The 18,122-nt window shown below is 36.2% G+C and overlaps 1 protein-coding gene across 5 annotated transcripts in view; it reads left to right on the forward strand.

Moving 5' to 3' along the window:
- LOC135685311 (transient receptor potential cation channel subfamily A member 1 homolog) overlaps window positions 1-18,122 on the forward strand; it is a 39,313-nt gene that overhangs the window by 20,818 nt on the left and 373 nt on the right. For 2 of the 5 annotated variants that reach the window (XM_065201214.2, XM_065201213.2), the window contains 2 exons: window positions 1,070-1,205; window positions 17,973-18,077. In XM_065201214.2, the coding sequence (XP_065057286.1) occupies window positions 1,070-1,205; window positions 17,973-18,052 (216 nt within the window). In that variant the 3' untranslated portion in view covers window positions 18,053-18,077. Of the gene's footprint in view, window positions 1-1,069; window positions 7,446-9,998; window positions 11,710-17,972; window positions 18,078-18,122 lie in introns of those variants that run through there. The other 3 variants (XM_089112715.1, XM_065201215.2, XM_089112716.1) reach the window with 3 other exon arrangements.

Raw genomic sequence — 18,122 nt, forward strand, 5'->3', positions numbered from 1 at the left:
GCGTGATCTAAGCTCAATTTCTCAATCTAAAATCGCGCACGGTGTGATGACGTCATTGATCAGAATCTGCTCTACGGTGAGATAAGAAAGAAAATCCATGCTTCTTTCCAGTGAAACAAGGCTTCAACCTGGAGTTGGGGGTGGGGGCATTTTTGAGTGCATAAACAACTCACATGATCATCTCACATGAACAACTTCAGGCCGGTCTGAAACCCAGATCGGCTTGAAATTTGATGGTTAGTGCTAATTTGAATCCCGGTCACATGAATATTTTCAAACCGGCTTCAAAAAGCCCCACGTTGTTGCACATGGGCATTTATTGCGAATTCAAATCAAAACAAATATGGCGCCAAATATTTCGCGAAAAATTTTGATTTTGAATTAGGTATTGAACTCTGTTTGGGTTGTGAGATTCCGGGCTTTTAGAACTTCATTTAATTTTGCTTCATCAACTGTTACCTGAAGTAAAGAATCTTCATCAGGATCGTTATTAGAATGAAGAAAAATCTCGTGCTATTCCACTTTGTATCCTAGAGCGCAATTTATTTTTTCACGAGTTTTATTTCTGCTTGGATTTCAAGTCGATCTGCAATTTCAAATCGATCTGAACAACCAAACGAATTCTGGTCCACCTGAGTTTCATTTCGCCCACTCTCGTGTGAGCACTTCAAGGACTGAGACCGCTGACTCAGATGAATTACAGGCCAATCTAACTTTCATTGTCCCCTCTTTGTCACTCTTGCTTGTACTGTTTGTATTCCTTCTTTCCATTTCAATATTTCCAATGCCTCCGTTCTACCCTTTTTTTGTCTCCCTTTTTTATTTTCTCTTCTTTGATTTTAAAAATACTTTTTTCTTCCTTGCAACCATCCTTTTGCTTTTGTCATTCTTTTTTTTAAATTCTTCTTTTATTTTTCTTTTCCATATTTTCATTTGTCTTCCGTATTCTTCTCCTTCCTTTTCGTCTTCCATTCCTTTTTTCTTCATCCGTTTTTATTTTCTTCTCCTTTTATTTTTCTTTCTTTAAAGTCTCTTTTACCATTACAATGTTGACATTGCTTTTTTGCAGACCATTTTGGAGGAGCTAAAGCTTCAGACGATAGAACTTGAATCGAAAAGTGTATCTATGGAAAAGAAGATTGTCAAAATTGGTGAGCAGTTTGACAAGTTTGATAGAATGGAAGATCAGCTTAGTGAACTTAAAGGTATGATTCTTGATTTACAAAAGAAAGAATAAATAAACTACAATATGTTCTGATAGACTCTAATATGTTCTGATAGAAGAACTGTAGATTTCTAATTGGTCGTTTTCCATGAGAGCAGATTAACCGTCCCAAATTTTCAGAACAGCCATCATTCGAATACTTCCCGCGTTCTTCTCGCGTGTTCTCGTACGTAGACCCTAGATTTTTCTCCATGGCTTTTGCTGATAAATATTACTTTAATTGTATTAAAGATCACATTAAGTGTTTTGGTTAGGCTTGCTCGAGGCAGTTTGCCTGCATCGCTTTAAATATTCAGTTTTATGATTTACGAATTATGAACTATAAAAGAATTTATGAGAATATGGATTAAATTTGTTCAACTGGTTTCTAGATATTGGATTTAACGTTTCAAAGCAAATACCAGGGAGTCTTTTCTCCTTTTCTGATCGCAAGTTTAAAAAAGATTAAGTCTAATATTCAGTCTTCTGTTTAAAATTTTCAGTTTAAGATAAAGATTTTATATATTGTATTGGCTGTTAAATTTGGCACTTTTAAAGTTGTAATAGATTTAAGGGCAATCAGAGCGATTTAACCTAGATCCTGTGTGTGTGAATACATTTTCAAATGAACAGGCAGATTGTTTATGGGTGTTTTAATATGCCACCTACACGACAACAATGAATCTTTGAATAGTTTGTAAACACAACGTTTCCCTGTAGACTCAATAGTTCTTTCGTATGACCCATTCTTTTGAAAACGTACAAATGGATGTTGTATGTTTTGCTAACTCGCTTTTTACTTAAAATTTTAACTTAAATAATTGGATTTCGATAAATCAAATGCGAGCTAACTTTTTGTATTAATGATTATTCAAATAGTTGCTTTAATATTTTTAAATCCTATTTGATTGACTGATTAAAATATAATGTAAAATGCTGCATATTTAACGAGATGCCTTTTTCTCACCTTCACTGCTAAATTCAAAAATAAATTCAAGATTCTAAACATTTAAGGCTAAATTCATGCACTTTAAAAGAAACCTTGGAATACCATTAAAATAAAACTAAAAAGTAAGCAATCGATAAAAAAGAGTGTTGCAGCAAAAGATATTGTTGTAGGCTTCACTTCTATTCACTCCCTCGCACTTATGTGATGCCTCTCCTAAAGCTTAGTTTTTGGGTGCGCCACTGCCTAGCAAGGATTATTCTTCGTAGCGTTTATGAACAGTAGACCTTTTGTATATATAACAATGCAAATTCTGGTTTCATGACACCTAACCCGGATTACAGGCAAACCTTTTTTGTAAGACGCCTCCCATTGTGTAATCTCCTTCGTAGTCACTGGTAATTCCTCTCAATCCAACGGAAATCTTTGCGCTACCTCATCACACTGATGTCAACTCGATTAAGTCAGATTGCACATATACATAAACAATATCCTCCATCAATCTTAATATTGCACCGCTTGATATCTGACGAAAATGAATGATAGGAAATCCAACGTGTTTTATCCTTCGTTTTTTTATGAAAAATACAAAACACGAAGTCAATCACGCTGTTAAATCATAATAGAAAATCTGTTTTTAACTTGTGCCATCACCTTGGCAACCATCTTGATCGGCAAAATGAATTGACCACGAACCCTGGCTCAAACTGTAGAAGAATAGAATAGATAAGGTGAACAACTTTATCGTGAAAATTATTTCAGTTAGTTCCGATCATCTTTGTCTTGATATGTATAAAATGAGACATGCTTATCAAAGCATAACTAGTTCTGATGGTCATAGCAAACAAGGACAATTACAATTTTTCGCTGACATGTAACGAAAGAACGTTCGCGTAATCTGAAAAGGCAGTTTGAGTTCAAGTTTTATAATTCAGTTATTTCATTTTGTGGCAAATTTAAAAATAGAAATTATCATAAAATAGAACCCCTGTGATTCCTTTTTCTTTATTCAAGGAGGTCATATGAACCCCTTGGATATGAACCTAGAGTAGCCTGAGATTATCAAGATATTCTTCAATCCAAATTTCCACGTTGAACTTTGTTTGGTCGATGGAAAGTAATTCGAAGTATTGTTGCATCAAACGAAATTTCTATCGTCTTTTTAGTACTATAATAATCATACTAAGCATGAACTTCATGAATCATCATCAGGCATTAAAATCACAAGTGATCATCAATCATAATCACCTGCATCGATCATCATCGTCAATATCAGTCATCATTAATCACAAATCAATACAATCATCACCATCATTGTGTAAGTTGAAGCCGCTTAAAGGCGCAATCAAGATGCTTCGCAGTTGCTGTTCAATTTACTAAGTATTAGTCCGGTTTTGAAAATATATTCGCAAAGCATGCCGGTTGCACAAGAGCCTGCAAATCGAAAGCCTCTATTTAAAAGTGAAATTTAGGCCCTTTTTTCTTTTTCTTTGGGCTGTTTTTCACTGTTAGCTTTAAGTGTAAGCTATGCATTGCCTAACTCCTAGAGATATTGCTAGTTTTTTATGATAATACTGTTTGCAAAGTTTTCTGTATTTTGCATGGTTACTCCGTGTAGTTGCTGGTAGATATATTTAATGAACCCCATTGATAAAGCAACGGGTCATCCTTCTGTGCGATTGGCCACGTATATGTCTCGCGTGCCCAACGCTACTTTCTTTAACTAAGCTGCTTTCGTCACAAGCTGAAAGATGTAATTCGAACACATTTGTAAAGCACGCACGGTAGCGTGATGTGTGATTTTGAATCCGATACACGTTTCAACCCTTCAACCTAGGAGCAGTAATGTTTTTTTCAAGCGCCTTGAAGTTAATGCTAAAAAAGCCAGATTCGCTGCTGTAACATTGGATCCTTCCGAAGATAGGTACCGACAACTTTAACAGTATTTCACTGAAAAGAAGCTTTCGGGAATAGCACTAAGCAGCTTATTTCTCCATTTAAGATTGGCGAATCAATGAAGAAGCGTTTAGCATTCGAAATTATCTATCAATACCTTTCTGATGCGTTTAAGCGTCAGTTGAAATTTTAAGTTGCAATGATTTGTTGTTTTGCCGTTTCACGACGTGCTAGGGTACAATCATTTACGATCTGAAGCAATCCTTGTTTACTAACCTTGAGTTTTATACCAGGGCGGTAGTAGAGAGAGCAAGGGGCCTGTCCCTAAATATTCTAGGGGGTCCCCAAAGGAAAATTTTGCAGATCAAGGAATGAATATTCTTAGTGTATACAGTGCAGATGTACTGAGTTCGAAAATGAGCGCATGTTGCCTCTTAACCCTCTCTCCCGTGACTGCGTTGGTTTCTACATGTTTGGAAATTATTCCTGTGCATTATTTTTAAGATCGTAATGCGTTATGATAAAATTTATCCCCCCCCTCCCCAATATCAAAATCTTAACTACCCTTATGTATACTTTATGAGTAAATGCCGTTACGCAGCCCCTTACTTTGCTGACAACACACGGGAAGCCTTGGAATGCCGAGAGCTTTTCTGGGGCCAGGGGAAAAAGAAAGATGGCGCCCGTTATGACAAGTGTGATTGTCATTGTTCTTGTTATTGTTGGGCACTTTGATATAAAATTTAGGCCTCTCTCAGCTCGGGGCCTTTGGGCAGTCTGCCCCCTGACCTCCCTTTTCGGCTTGGGGAAACCTACCTTTTTCCTGCTGTTTTTAACCCTGTGACAGGTTTTGCCTTAAGCTTGTCGAATAGTTTTTTTCTTCCTATGTCATATCTTAAAGCAATTACAAGGTTCAAACTTGTGCGTACTAAGGTGTTTCAACCACCATAATTGATAGTGTCATTGAAAAAGTTCTGTTTCTCAATGAATTGGGTGCATGACTAAGATTTTGGCTTTAACGGTTTCTGAAGCAATCATGTTAAGAAATGACATTGCACAATCTCTGTATTTATACAGCAAAATTTGAATGAAAATATCTTGTTGCTTTGCAACGGGTGATGCAAAGGAAGGAGAAATTCGCTTGTTTGCCCACCTTGCGTGAAATTTTGTACTTTGCTCATTAATTTTTCATCTGTTACACCAAAGTTGGCCTAATTCTGTCCTTCTGTTTACAGCCTCAAACAGGTTTCGTTCACGTGGCTCGAACCATGCTCATTAAATACGTGACTTGAGCTTACGCTTAAAATTCAAACGATGTTCTATAAGCAGTTTACTAGGTCGCGCATTTTTTGAGTGGAATTTAGGAGTTCTGACCTGAACATTATTTTGCATAGCAGGCGGAACTTTCTTATGGGATTGACCCGACGGAGTATTCTTTAGCTAACTACAAAACTGGATTATTAGCTTTTTTGATAAACTGGGGCATGGGGGAGGGAGGGGGAGGATCATGGAAAAGGAAATATAGCAAACATAGCAATTTATTTTGTTTTCCTCTTCAGATACATATAGAACACTCGGAATAGAGAAATAAGAGATAATTCATTTGTGTTAAATACAAAATTACAAGCATTGAATGATTATACCAAAATAATACAATATTTAAATCATAAAATGGTTATACCATAACTGGATCGATGCTCTAATTATTTCGACTTTCATATTTTACGTCAATGATAATGTGGTAGGTTACGAGAATAAAATATTGGACAGCTAAACAAACATAATAAAGTTACACAACAAAGGTGAGAGTACAGGGACGTCCTAAATGGAGCTATCATTTCTGTATTATACACAATGTACACATCTGCATTTATATAATAAATATTTATCAACAAACGATCTAAAAGATCGGTCCAAAACGGTTTTGGATGTCAGGTGCAAATACCCCATTGGCGTTCATATTTCCTGGACTTGGCTGAAAAAATGATAATAGTTCTTAGAAACGATTTTGATCTCCAGTAAAATCGAGGAAGGAACTTATTGATGTGGAATCAAAAATTATTCTGAAGCTTGCTGGATGGCTGTGTTAAAAAATCTTTTTTTACACATAGCTGCTAAGCCAATGTAATCACGAGATCGCCAAAGTTTATGTGATGTTGTGATGGAAAAAGAAACGAACAGACCCTCAAATGCCACGTATTTCTCCATCCATTCTACTTTACTAAGTAGACGGAGCTTTCCATACAACTAAGAGCATACTTAAATACTAATCGATAAATACAATTAGTTATTAACCCCAGTCGTAAGCTTTGCCTTTCGTTAACACCATACAAAGTAGCAACATTTGTCCCACGGTAGGATTTTTGATGCTCGATGAAGAATTTTTCACTGGTGAAATAACATCATAAAGAGGGACGTTGGTCATGCACGAATGCAAGGTTTGCTTCACCTCTGCAATAGGTATGAGTTTGCAGGTTATTGCAAGCAGATCAGATGCCTCGTCACACCAGATGCCTCGTCACACCAGATCTTTAATTATTATCCTAAGGTCAGGCAAATCTTTCTTGCTCGTTGCTCCAAGTTCGATTGCTAACAAAACGAGTATTCGATCATCAAGAAAATCGGTGTCATTGTTCCCAAGGATGCATTCGCTTGCCACTTGTTGCTTTTCCACAATACAGTTCCAAGAATTTGTGACCCTGAAGGCCTGAGGACGAGTTTGGGGGTAAGCCGCCTGCGTATACGGGTAGAAATGGACAAACTGCCTCTGCAAAGGATGTATCTGTCCTTGGTTGGCCATGTGAAAAGACATCGTTTTCTTTGTTTCAACAATAAACTTGCTAAATAAGAGCCTCGAGTCTACTATACACCTCGCGACTCCTTTTTACCTTGCACTTGTCAAAAAATTCTGTTATATCAGCTCTCTTCTCTGAATCTAACCACTTAATTGCTTGTTTCCAACTTGTGGGCTAAATCTCCTTTTTGTGTTTTAAAGCAAGCCAAGCTATTCCTTCGCTAAAACTGGTTTTTCCAGAATTTCCAATCGGCTAGGAACAAGATATTGATTATTGTTTTACACTGTCCCTTCGATTGACAGTATACAAACCTTCGCTCAAGCAACGATTTTGCGTTCTGTTCTTTTCCCACAAAAGGAGCAAGTACTTGATGCACTCAATCAGCTTCAATGAAAGTGAAAGAAAACTCTTAGAAATCCGTCCAATAAATTATAATCTCTAGATTTAATTATCCATAGATTCCATTGTTATGAACCAATACTCTGCTCCCTGCTACTGTTGCCATTCAAAAAGCTTTATTGTTTCCAAAAGTTTCGAACGCCACAGACTACACAAAACTGATTCCAACTTATCTCAACGCACATGTGTTTCAACTGGCAACGTCTGCACATATGAAAAACAGTATGCTTTTAACACTGAACACTGGCTTCTACAGATCGCGTAGAAAAAGACGACGAATTATTTACGCAATCCAGTGACGTAAAGGCTCGTATTAAACATAGCTCTGTTGGTCCTGCCCTGCGGATTGACGTGAGTGAATCTGACCGTAACTCTCGGCTTTCAGCGATTATTATACTGTTTGCCACCTGTATTCTATTCACAATGAGACGGGAGGTTGTGAGTAACGCGCTTAATAAATACATCCGATTGCCCATATACGATTTATTTGCACAGGTTATTCTCGTATTAATCAACCGGAGTAATGATAGCAAACTTTTCACGAATTTAAAAGAGTTTCATGTTCTGTTGGTTCGTATTACACTCAGACATCCATCCGTTAAAATGAGGTGGAGATGTTTTTCTTGCAATGTCCATTCATTACACTCTTTTTGTTATAAGAACAATTTTTTAAGAACACGAGCCTCAAAACTGGTCAAAAGTTAAGAACTAAATTAAGAACAAGCTGAGGCTGAGCTTCTGCAAAATGCAATTTTGTACAAAGTTTTTTCTCAAAATCGAGGATTTTTAGCGATGTGTGGGTGTTTTTTTCGGTGAATATTCAAATTTGTCAGCAAATTAAGGCTGTCTCACTCACTTTGTTGGCAAATGAGGCCTGAGCACCTCCTTAGAGCGAAAAAGCTACCAATAGCACTGCTTACACCCTCTTAATTTAAAAACAAATTAAGAACAGTCAGCCTGAACTTAAATTTACTGGTTCTTATAAAAAAAAGAGTGTGACACATTTGTTTACGCATTAAAATTGCATTCATCAATTGATAGAATGATCTATGTCTCAATAAATTTCACCTTAATTCTAAGCAATACTTTTTGTTGTTCATTTCTTCTGCGTCACGAACTTTTTCATTCCAAATTGTATTTTAGGTAAAAGTTTTCTCGTCGAATCGCATTCGTTCTTTCATTCACAGTTTATTGTGCAAAATCTAATATTAAACACCCAATTAGAATAGGCCATAAAGTTAACTACTAAGGCAACAGTTGCAAAAATCCGCTCATTTCTTTGAGCTACCCATTTATATAAACGCCCTTGTAGTGTCAAAAATATTCGATAACACCCCTTGCCCTTTTTGTAATCCTTGAGACTGTTTGCAATGAAATATTAAAAAAAATTTGAAATACCAAAAATGTTTCAAAATTTTTGGCATTGAAATTCGCTTTTTTCCATCAGTTGACATGTTTCAATTTCATTTTTTCGTTTTGTTTATTCCGAATTTCATGTCTGTTTGGTTAGTGATACAATGTTTTGATATATTCTTGATGCTGCCACCATGCTTGTGATACTCCGTAATGCCTTTTCTTTTGGGAGTTTTCTTTTGGATCTTCTCTTTTTAGATGTCATATTTCATTTTCCTCATAAAATTTCTTTGTGAAAAAAATACATTGGTGAAATCATAAAAATACATACATGTACTCTCCACGCGAGTATAAGCAAAGGAGAACCGTGACGAAATTGTAATTTGGGCTTATAATTTATAATGACGTAAGCATTTATAATTTGGGGCACGAATTGTTGAAGGGCACTTATCATGGTCATGGTACCAATAAGATCTTGCAAAAAGGCACTGTGAAAGTAAAAGTCAACCTAGGAGAAGGGGGCACAGGACGCCTCAGCACGCGAGTAAACCTCACTCAAAGAAACGCGGGTATTCCCAAAAAAAGTGGAGCCAAGAGAAAAGTTAATGATGAATAAAAGGCTAGCTTCGTAGGCAAATTAATTTAAAACTCGCTCGCGCAGTGGTTTTAGGTTTAAACTTTCTAAACTCGTTTAGGATCCAAGTGCTGTTTTTTTAATTTTTTGAAATTTTGATGCCAAAGCCTCTACATGTAGCCTAAACTTGGCTGTCTAAAGCAAAGACCGAGACACAACTTTTGTTTGTGTGGGGGAGTAGCCCTGATAAATGAATGCAACTAGCCATTTCTACCATATAAAAGCATTTTATTCATGCCACTATATTTTTTGGGGTGGCCAAGCCCCCGGCCCCTCCTCTGTATCTCGGTCTTTGATCTGAAGCCCCGTTTTAGCCTAAGCATGTGCTTATTTCTATGCATGTTTGTACCCATAACATTAGAGCTGGTTCAAGGAGCGTTCATTATCAGTTCATTTTCAAACGCCCAAACCCTACTCCCGAACTAGGTTTTGAAAATCTATCCCGTGTTTAACCGAGCAGAAAAAGGTCTTGTGCAAAGACCATACCACTTTCTAGAAAGGCACTTCTTCCTTTGCATCCAAAAAATGAACTAAATTGTACGTCATTAGTAGATAAACACGCCTTTTGTTCCACTAGAAATTTTGTTCCACCGAACCCTAACATGACGACCAAAAAATCAAGAAACCGCTTGAAGCTCAATCTTTATCAGATAGGATTGCAGTAATTCTTTCGACATTAAGGCAGCTATTTTCAATGTTCCATTGACATTGATAGTAGAAAAAGAACTACTTGCGTTTTCATGTCAATCTTACATTGCATTTTTTTATCAGGGATATGTACTACTCTATGTATTCTGCACTTGGTATTCAAGAGACCTTAAGAATCATCCAGCAACAAAACCAACAAGCAGAGTAGGTATTATTGTGAAGCAAAGTTTCTTTTAAATATGGAATGCTTGAGTCGCCCTCAGGTGTAACTGAAACATAGGAGGTGTTTTTGTAAAATTTTGCATGCTTATTCTCAAAAACAAGTCCATTGTTACCAAAGTTTTTCCTGGTCATTTTGAGGTTTTTCATTTATTCATCCTTGTTTGTCATTATGAGATAATAGTGTTAAGCTTGTTGGTTGAACAGATAAAAACTGGTTCTATTGCGACAGCTATTTGTGACTCACCCTAGATACCGGTTGATTGCTTTTTTGAAAACATACGTAAATTTTCAACCATGGTGACGTTGTATATTTTGAACTACTGCATACAAGTAACGGCGTTGTTTTTACTAATCCAAACCTGTCTGTCACATCTCAAGCATAGCTGGGGTCATTCACATCATGATTGCTAGATACCTACCTATCATATGTAAGCAACAGAATATTAAACCGTGGTGTATTTGAAGTAAAAAATCAAACACAAGATCGTTTTCGAGTTTTGTATATCTGACAGTGCCTAGACATGATGCCACAGGCGTTATCTGAATGTCTAGGCACTGCCAGACTGTGGTTATCTATTAGCGAAGTTCTACTTCCAATACCGTTAATAAATGTATTTGGGTGATTAACATGTAACACTGAATGCTGACTTAACTAAAAGTGTCTTATTTATTTGTTGAGTTCCACACGTGTTGTCTTTGAGTCGTATCGGAGTCTCAGGGTTGCTGCAAGTACACTTTGAATCACCGATAAGTGTATTCAGCGATATACTGGATCATGCAAAAAAACGAAAAAATACGCTGACACCCCCTGTTGTAAGTCATTGTTCTCTTGCAACGGTTTCCAACGATTTCACTGTCACGCTTTGAAATATCTGAACTTTTCTTAATGATTATTAAGTAGTGTTCGTATCAAGGTTTTGCCAAGGGCCCTGAACTCTTCCAAGCAACCCGCATTCTCTTTCAGTTGTCGTTGGTTGCCATGCACACCCCATAGGCAGACCACGTGAGAATTTCCCATTCCATTTTTCCGGGCAAAGTGGAGTTACTCAGTTGTTGGCAACACAGGGCTTAGTCTATTCCATGGAGAATCGAAGGGCTACCCGAATCTCCAATATCTACCGCTATAAATTCAGAAAATTTTTGCAAACTTGCTTCCCCTTTTACACTCTATACTAAATTCCCCCAGCCTTTGTTGCGATCACTTTTTCTAATATTACTTTACGCTCACGCTCATTTAAGGTTTTACGTACGAATAAATTTCGTTTTGATCGCCAATCAATCGTTTATATCCTTATATTCACTCTTTTTATTTGGTAATTGTACGTTGCTGGTTACAAATCAATATATGATTTAAAGTCAAACAATTAAACCAATTCTAAATTAACAAATAGTGGCTCTTCTTAGAAGTCAGAAATTTACTTTTATTCATATATATATTTGCAATTAGCTTCGTTCATAAACTTTTTTGCTACCGATAACTTATTCAGATCCCTTGATTTGAGAAATAGTGTTTCCTTTAAAAAATCTTGTCAAGGTGAAAGCATCAACTATGGTGAAAGATAGCAACTATGATAAGTTGTGTCAGTCCATAAAGAGAGGTGAAGTGCTCTCGAGCCCCCCCCCCCCACCCCCCTGAAGGCTGTTAAATGCTACAAAAGTCTTTTCGTGTCAATTTTAAAAATTTAGCTAAGCCTGTAGAGAGTCGCTGTGCTATGCTGCAAAATTTACAGAGTGTGCAGAATAAAGGGGAGTCAGATGGATATATGCAGTGAATGAAAATAACAATTTCCGTTTCTCTGGTATTGATTACACCTCAAAACCCTCTCAACCCTGACAACTAATATAATTTAATCCTTTTTCATTGTATTTTGCATTTTATATTTAACATAAGAATTGACAATTCCCGAAGAAAAGCCCCTAATTTTGTGAAATTGATACGTATTCGTATATTTTAAACGTAGTAATGTTTATTTTTATTGGTTCAACTAAATTTGAGAAAAGTGATATAAAATCCTTATACATTGACCGAGAAAACAGGGTTAATGGCCGCTTTTTTTACGTATTTATGCCCTTACTGAGGATGAATTTTACAGTTCTCTGTCAGACATATCATAACACGTTCGTGATTTTTAAACGGCAGCGGAATTTATATACCGATCTTCGCAAAGTGAATAATATTGCGAATCGACAGGAGTCACGAAACTTAAAGCAAATTGATGGTAACCTTGACATTAAGAATTCACCTTCAAATCATATTCATCAAAACGCCATAGCCTCGCGATTTACTGCTAAAAGAAAATCCCATTTTTCCAAGATGCAACCCATTATCTGATGTTTAGTTTGTTGAGAATAGCGTGTAGCAACGGGAGGCGTGTTTTCAAGAAGAGGAGGTTTTCTGTTGCATTCGCGTCACCTTAGTTACCGAAATGCCAAATGACTCTTTTTAACCATAACGAATAAAGAAAATAATGAAAATTGTTAGCGTAAGTCTCTTGGTGTGGTTTTGGATCTACCTTTCCTTTCAACCAGCAAGAAAGGGTCACATGTTTCAGCCAAACGTTGTGTCTGGCCTTTCTTGAAGCGTATGGTTACAATTATTTAATTTGTCTGCATTCAGACATACGGGAGAGATCTTGGTGAAAAACTCTTGGCAACTTTTGTTTATCGTCAAAGAATGCAAGGATAAAACTGGTGAAAATAGTTTTTGAACTATTAGTTCACGGCATATATGCTAAGAGTATTTTAAAGGTTTACTTAAATTTCATATTATTAGAAAACGTCAATAAGAAACCGAACCCTAAAAGGACAAAAGCTTAAGAAACCATGGTGCTGGCCACCCCAACCTCAAGAAACTGCTGGAAAATGGTTCAACCAAAAATGTGATGGAAATGATTCTTGTATAAGAATAGCTATCTTTTTTCAAGATAGATTAAAGAGCTGCCATCTCATTTTCGTTAGGATTAAGCATTGCGAATACCAGCTTCGATCCTCATATACCAGCACAAAGGCACTGGTGTTTGGTTAGACTGTCTCAGTTCTCTTAAGCTTTTTTGCAATTTCTGGTTCAACTGATATAAATAATAGAATAAAAACTCTCCTGTTTTATGCCATCTTGGTAAGAAATCCGCAGTCTTCTGAAACAGATCCGTTTCGAGATCCGTTTGGCCCAATAAGGTAAACATTGGTTTGGCTACTGCTAGATTTGATGACAATCTTAAAGCTGGTGCAGGGCATTGGCCTGTCAGTATCATTGCAAATGGGACTTAGTATTCTTAGTTGGTTATGTTAGGGAAGGGCCCGAGAGCCTATAGCAAAGCGGAAAGGAGGAAGAGAAGGGAAAAGAGAAAGGGAGGCTGCCAGAGTCATTTCAGTTTCACCCACATCTATTTTTTTAGAAATGGAGCTATCTGGTACTTGATATTTAAGAAAACCTTAGAAATGTTTTTCTAAAGAATTTCCTGAACTGAATTACGTCATAATATGACGTCATAACAGTTTTGCATCTGTCGCTGTGGAGGAGTGTTTTGAGACATTGCAATTATTTTTAAAACAAAGGGTGTTAATAAGTAGAGAGACGACCGAGAGAAAAATAGAAAGAGATGGGTAGTGTTGGTAAAATAGAAAACAGACGCCGAAGTGTTTCTAATGCAAAAAATTACGTGTTTGATCCTAAAAATATTTTTAAAGGAGGGAAATACACATCGTAAATCTATCATTTAAGTTGAATGGGGACTAATTGAATTGATATAAAAAGGCGCAAGAGTTTTGACAAAAACCCGGTGTCTATAGATGCTCAGTACTTTTGCAAACGCTTTTTATACTGTCTGGCAAGGTTCTCACAACCAAATGCTTTTTGTGACAGTTGTTGAGAGCCGAAGAAATTTCTCCCATCAGGTCAAAGCTTAAATGCCTTGCGACTCGTAAAGCAATAATGAAATTTCTGTGAGATGCATCAGTTGAAGGTAAATGCGTTTGTGTTGATTAGAACATTGAAAATATCGCTTTAGCAACGTGATATAGTATTTCTGTAGTGATTGATTGCTACATCAGAACTCCATTTTTGTTTCATGGGTGTAGCGGATGCAAAGTTCATTTTTTGTTTGAGGGGGGCTCCATATGAGTCATATTACTGTTAAATTGAGATAGGACTGCTCAAATGAGCCTGAAATGCTACAAATTTTGCCTGATAAAAAGTGTTGTAGCGCCCCCCCCCCTCTCCCAGCTCCTATCTCTCCCATGCCTATGTGCCTTTAGTAGTTTGCTAACTTATTGATTTCCATCTAAATAGAAATACAGAGATATAAATATATTATGCCAATCACAATCTCCTTGTCCACAATCTCCTATGTAACTACTAGATTATACCTCTGCACTTTTTCTTCCTACATTACTCACAGTTTTCTTCCAGTGTAAATAGTAAAATAAATAAACAGGTTTTTTCGCACCTTGTGCAAGATTAGAGCTCCTTAGATGGAAAAAAAAGAAAAACAAATATTTGAAAAATGCCTTTATTTATCAAACTGTAATAATATTTCCAAACTGTAACTAGAATAGAATATTTTCTGCTTCTCTTCGATGATATTATTCATGGCTTATTATTCTTCGATGATATTATGAAACCCAGAAGTACATTTTTGATTCCCGTAATTTGGGGTCGAATGTTCATTTTATGTAGATTTTGATTTGTGAATCCTAGAGGAATACACTTAATACTCATGAATTATTTTAGATGCCATTTGTTGTGTTAGGCATCCTTATTTACTTGCGCTAAAATGATTATTCATTCAATGCGGGAAAATAATCTTTTAACTAGTTAATGATTAAAATTGAAATATTTTTGTGCTATTAATATTTATTAAGACTATTTGGACAGGTGAAAATCATCTGGGCTCTCATTTTACATCGCGATCAAAATTGAACCCAAAATTGAAATGCTTGAATTCGAAGCATCACAAGCTAATATATCAATGAACCTTAAATTTTATTATATAGCCAAGTATGAACTTTAAACCCAAATTTACAGTATATTTTTCACTCTCGTTTGACAACCTAGAACATTTTTATTTCTTAAAAAATATCTTTGTTAGCGCATTTTGTTTTCAAAATGGATGCCAATCCTTTCTGAAAATCGTTAATTTTCTTTGAAATTAACGGCTTTGAAAATTGATATACTAGTTTCGGAAAACTTTCAAGAAGCATAAATTGACAATCCCACGATCATCCAATTTGCAACAAGGCAATTTTGGAAATTCTGCAAATTTATCTCGTGAGCTACTTTATAATAGCAATTAGCTTTTATTGGAACAGAAATGGCATTTCAAGTTCTACCTTTATCAATTTTAATCCTGGGATCTGTGCTTTTATTCAGTTGCATACATGGTCAAGAATCAGTTTTTGAATTGTTTATGTTTTACAAAAATGTCTCATTATTGTGGCTAAGTCGCATTTAAAATGTTTTGCGATGAAGTTGATTGTTTCCTTGAGTGTGAAGTAAAGAAAACAAGCCTTGAAAAGTTTGCTTGTTTTTCTTTGAATGAACAATCCCCTAAATTTTTCAAGTGAATTTTTTATTCACTGGCAACTGAGTACTTGCTATTGGCTTGTAGCAGAGACCTTTAGGAAGTGATCGGTTTTTAGTAAATCCATTATTGTAAAGAAACTTTGGGTTACGTTTTCCGACATACGTTTTGTGCTGGACGACCATTCGCCATTTTTGTGTCCCGTTTTTTTGCTTTTTTAGAATATTTTCCTATTATTTTGACTTGAAACTTCTCGACATTTGTATGTTTTTTGTGTTGAAGAATTACGCTGCAGTTTTAAAGCTGGCGTTACACATGACAATTTTTCTTGCATTGGACCTCGCAATGCCATGCCATCTTCCCCGAACCATATCATCTACATAAAGTTGACATATCGTTCTAGTTGGCATCCATATCGAAGGAAGCTTACTGCTTGACGAATTGTTTAAGTATTGATGACTGGGATCGCAATGCAAAGTGTTTGTGATATACATTTCTGCCACTGGTTTAATGTTGCAAATTTGGTCCGCTATGAAAGACCATTTTAAGTTCGAAAATTATATCCAATGTTTTGCTGACTCTTGCATCTTTTGATTTTTCATAAACCACAAGATCTCTAACAAAAATGATCAATGGTGTATTCCGGGAAGAAGCCTAAACTTGAAAAAATTTTTAATTTTGAAACGTAGGCTGATCTGTATCTCGCCATTTTCAAGTCTCTCCGCATCGATGTTCTGAGGGTCCTAATGAGTTTTTTAGGGTACCCACACTCTCTTTGGATTCGTTGGCAAGGAGGCAAGTTGCTTCTGACGGATAAATTGTTTTTCTAATACTCATGTGAAGTATTCCACTCAGAAAAGATATTCCCGAGACGACTCAAGAAACTATTCTTTTTGCATAAGTGACAACAACGAGTCCTTCAGTGTTATACTGCGCTTGCCTCAAGCTAAAAATTGCAATGCAAGTTGTAACGGTTATCTGTTAGCAACTTCAAATCTCCATTGGCCATATTTCGCCCGACTTTTAACATATATTTAGCTGATTTCGCATAGCTGATTTCACGGAAGTATTTCACGGTGTCACTTTAGGTTATATGGTCAGAGTTCTAATACCAGATTTTTATGACGTCACACTAAAAAACTCTATGGTCATTAAAATACCTGGAATCATTGAAACTCACTTCTAAGTTTTGTGACAAAGGATTTCAGGGAACCTTTGCTAGAGAAAAAACTGCATTGCATTACACAGAAATATCATGCGCTTTGTTGCTGGGCCTACTAGACGATGTTGTTAGCTGGTAGGAGTGCAAACTGAAAAACGAGTTTTAGATGTGTATTAGACAGTCAGGCAGCATTTTCTACGCCAATTTTTAAGATTTTGGGCTTCGTAAATTTCTTAAAACAGCATCTTTTTGTTTTATTTTGCTTGCCTTTCTTTCCCCTGCAATTGTTATAAAAAGAATATTATGTGTCACAAACACAAGTCTTGATTCAACACAACCAAGGGACCCACATATCTACGTATAGCGGACGCCTGTAGGACTCGAGTTGGTGTCCGTTATAGTGAGGTGTCCGGTGTTAGGAGACCTCTTCAGCAAAGCTTTATAAAAAGAACTAGAAATAACTGTTTTTCGTTGTCCGATAAACTGTTCTCCATTGACTGAAAGTGTCTACTTCAATTTGTTTTCCGATTTAATGTGTTGTCCGCTTTAATGCGTTGTGCGCTTTGAAATGTTTTCCGCTTCAATAAATTGTCCTCTGTTAGAAAGTGTCCGTTAGCAAAAGTCTACGCTATCCTTTGTACGCAACTTCCTTTAGACCTCCGCGAAGGAGCATTGGTGCAGGTATTTGCTAAAGAGATTGACACTGTTCATTGAAAACTGAAACCAACATGTCTATTTTTTCTCTCGTTCATTGCTTTCCCGCTCTTTATATTTTTTAATTTCCCTTAAGCAGATCAATGCTCGTTTTTCCATTATCCTAAGAGATTATTTCTTAAAACTCTAATAACATCTCCTTTTCACGTTTTCAATATTTTCAATGGGTTTTATTTCATTCCTCTAATCTGAAAATATTTTCATTCTTAAAGAAGACTTTCACTAGAAATTTAATACCAAACTTCAAAGCTAGTGTTTGTATAAGAAATTTAAGTGTAAGATCAACTTTTCCTTAACATGATTGTTTTGCCTTTTGGAGCTTTTATATAAAGTATCTGTCGAGGATTATCTTATTCATGTGATTGCCAATAACAATTTCTTTAAAAAGTTATAGCGAGTTTAGTTGTTATTTCCTTTTTTCGTTTCTTTAGCATATTTAAGCAGTGATGTTGATGATTTATTGGTTTTTTTGGGTTTCAGATGAAAGCAGTTTAAATTGCAACAAAGAAAAATATCACAGAAGCCATTGGACTTGTGTCTGGTGCCATATGTCAGGCTGAGCCCAAAATGTTCACACACAGTAAGGTTAGTCCTTTTCAAATTGTTTGCTCTTTATATTTATATAGCTTT

This window comes from Rhopilema esculentum, chromosome 15 (genome assembly GCF_057945365.1).
Source record: "Rhopilema esculentum isolate cy_ngs chromosome 15, ASM5794536v1, whole genome shotgun sequence".
NCBI classification, from domain to species: Eukaryota; Metazoa; Cnidaria; class Scyphozoa; order Rhizostomeae; family Rhizostomatidae; genus Rhopilema; species Rhopilema esculentum.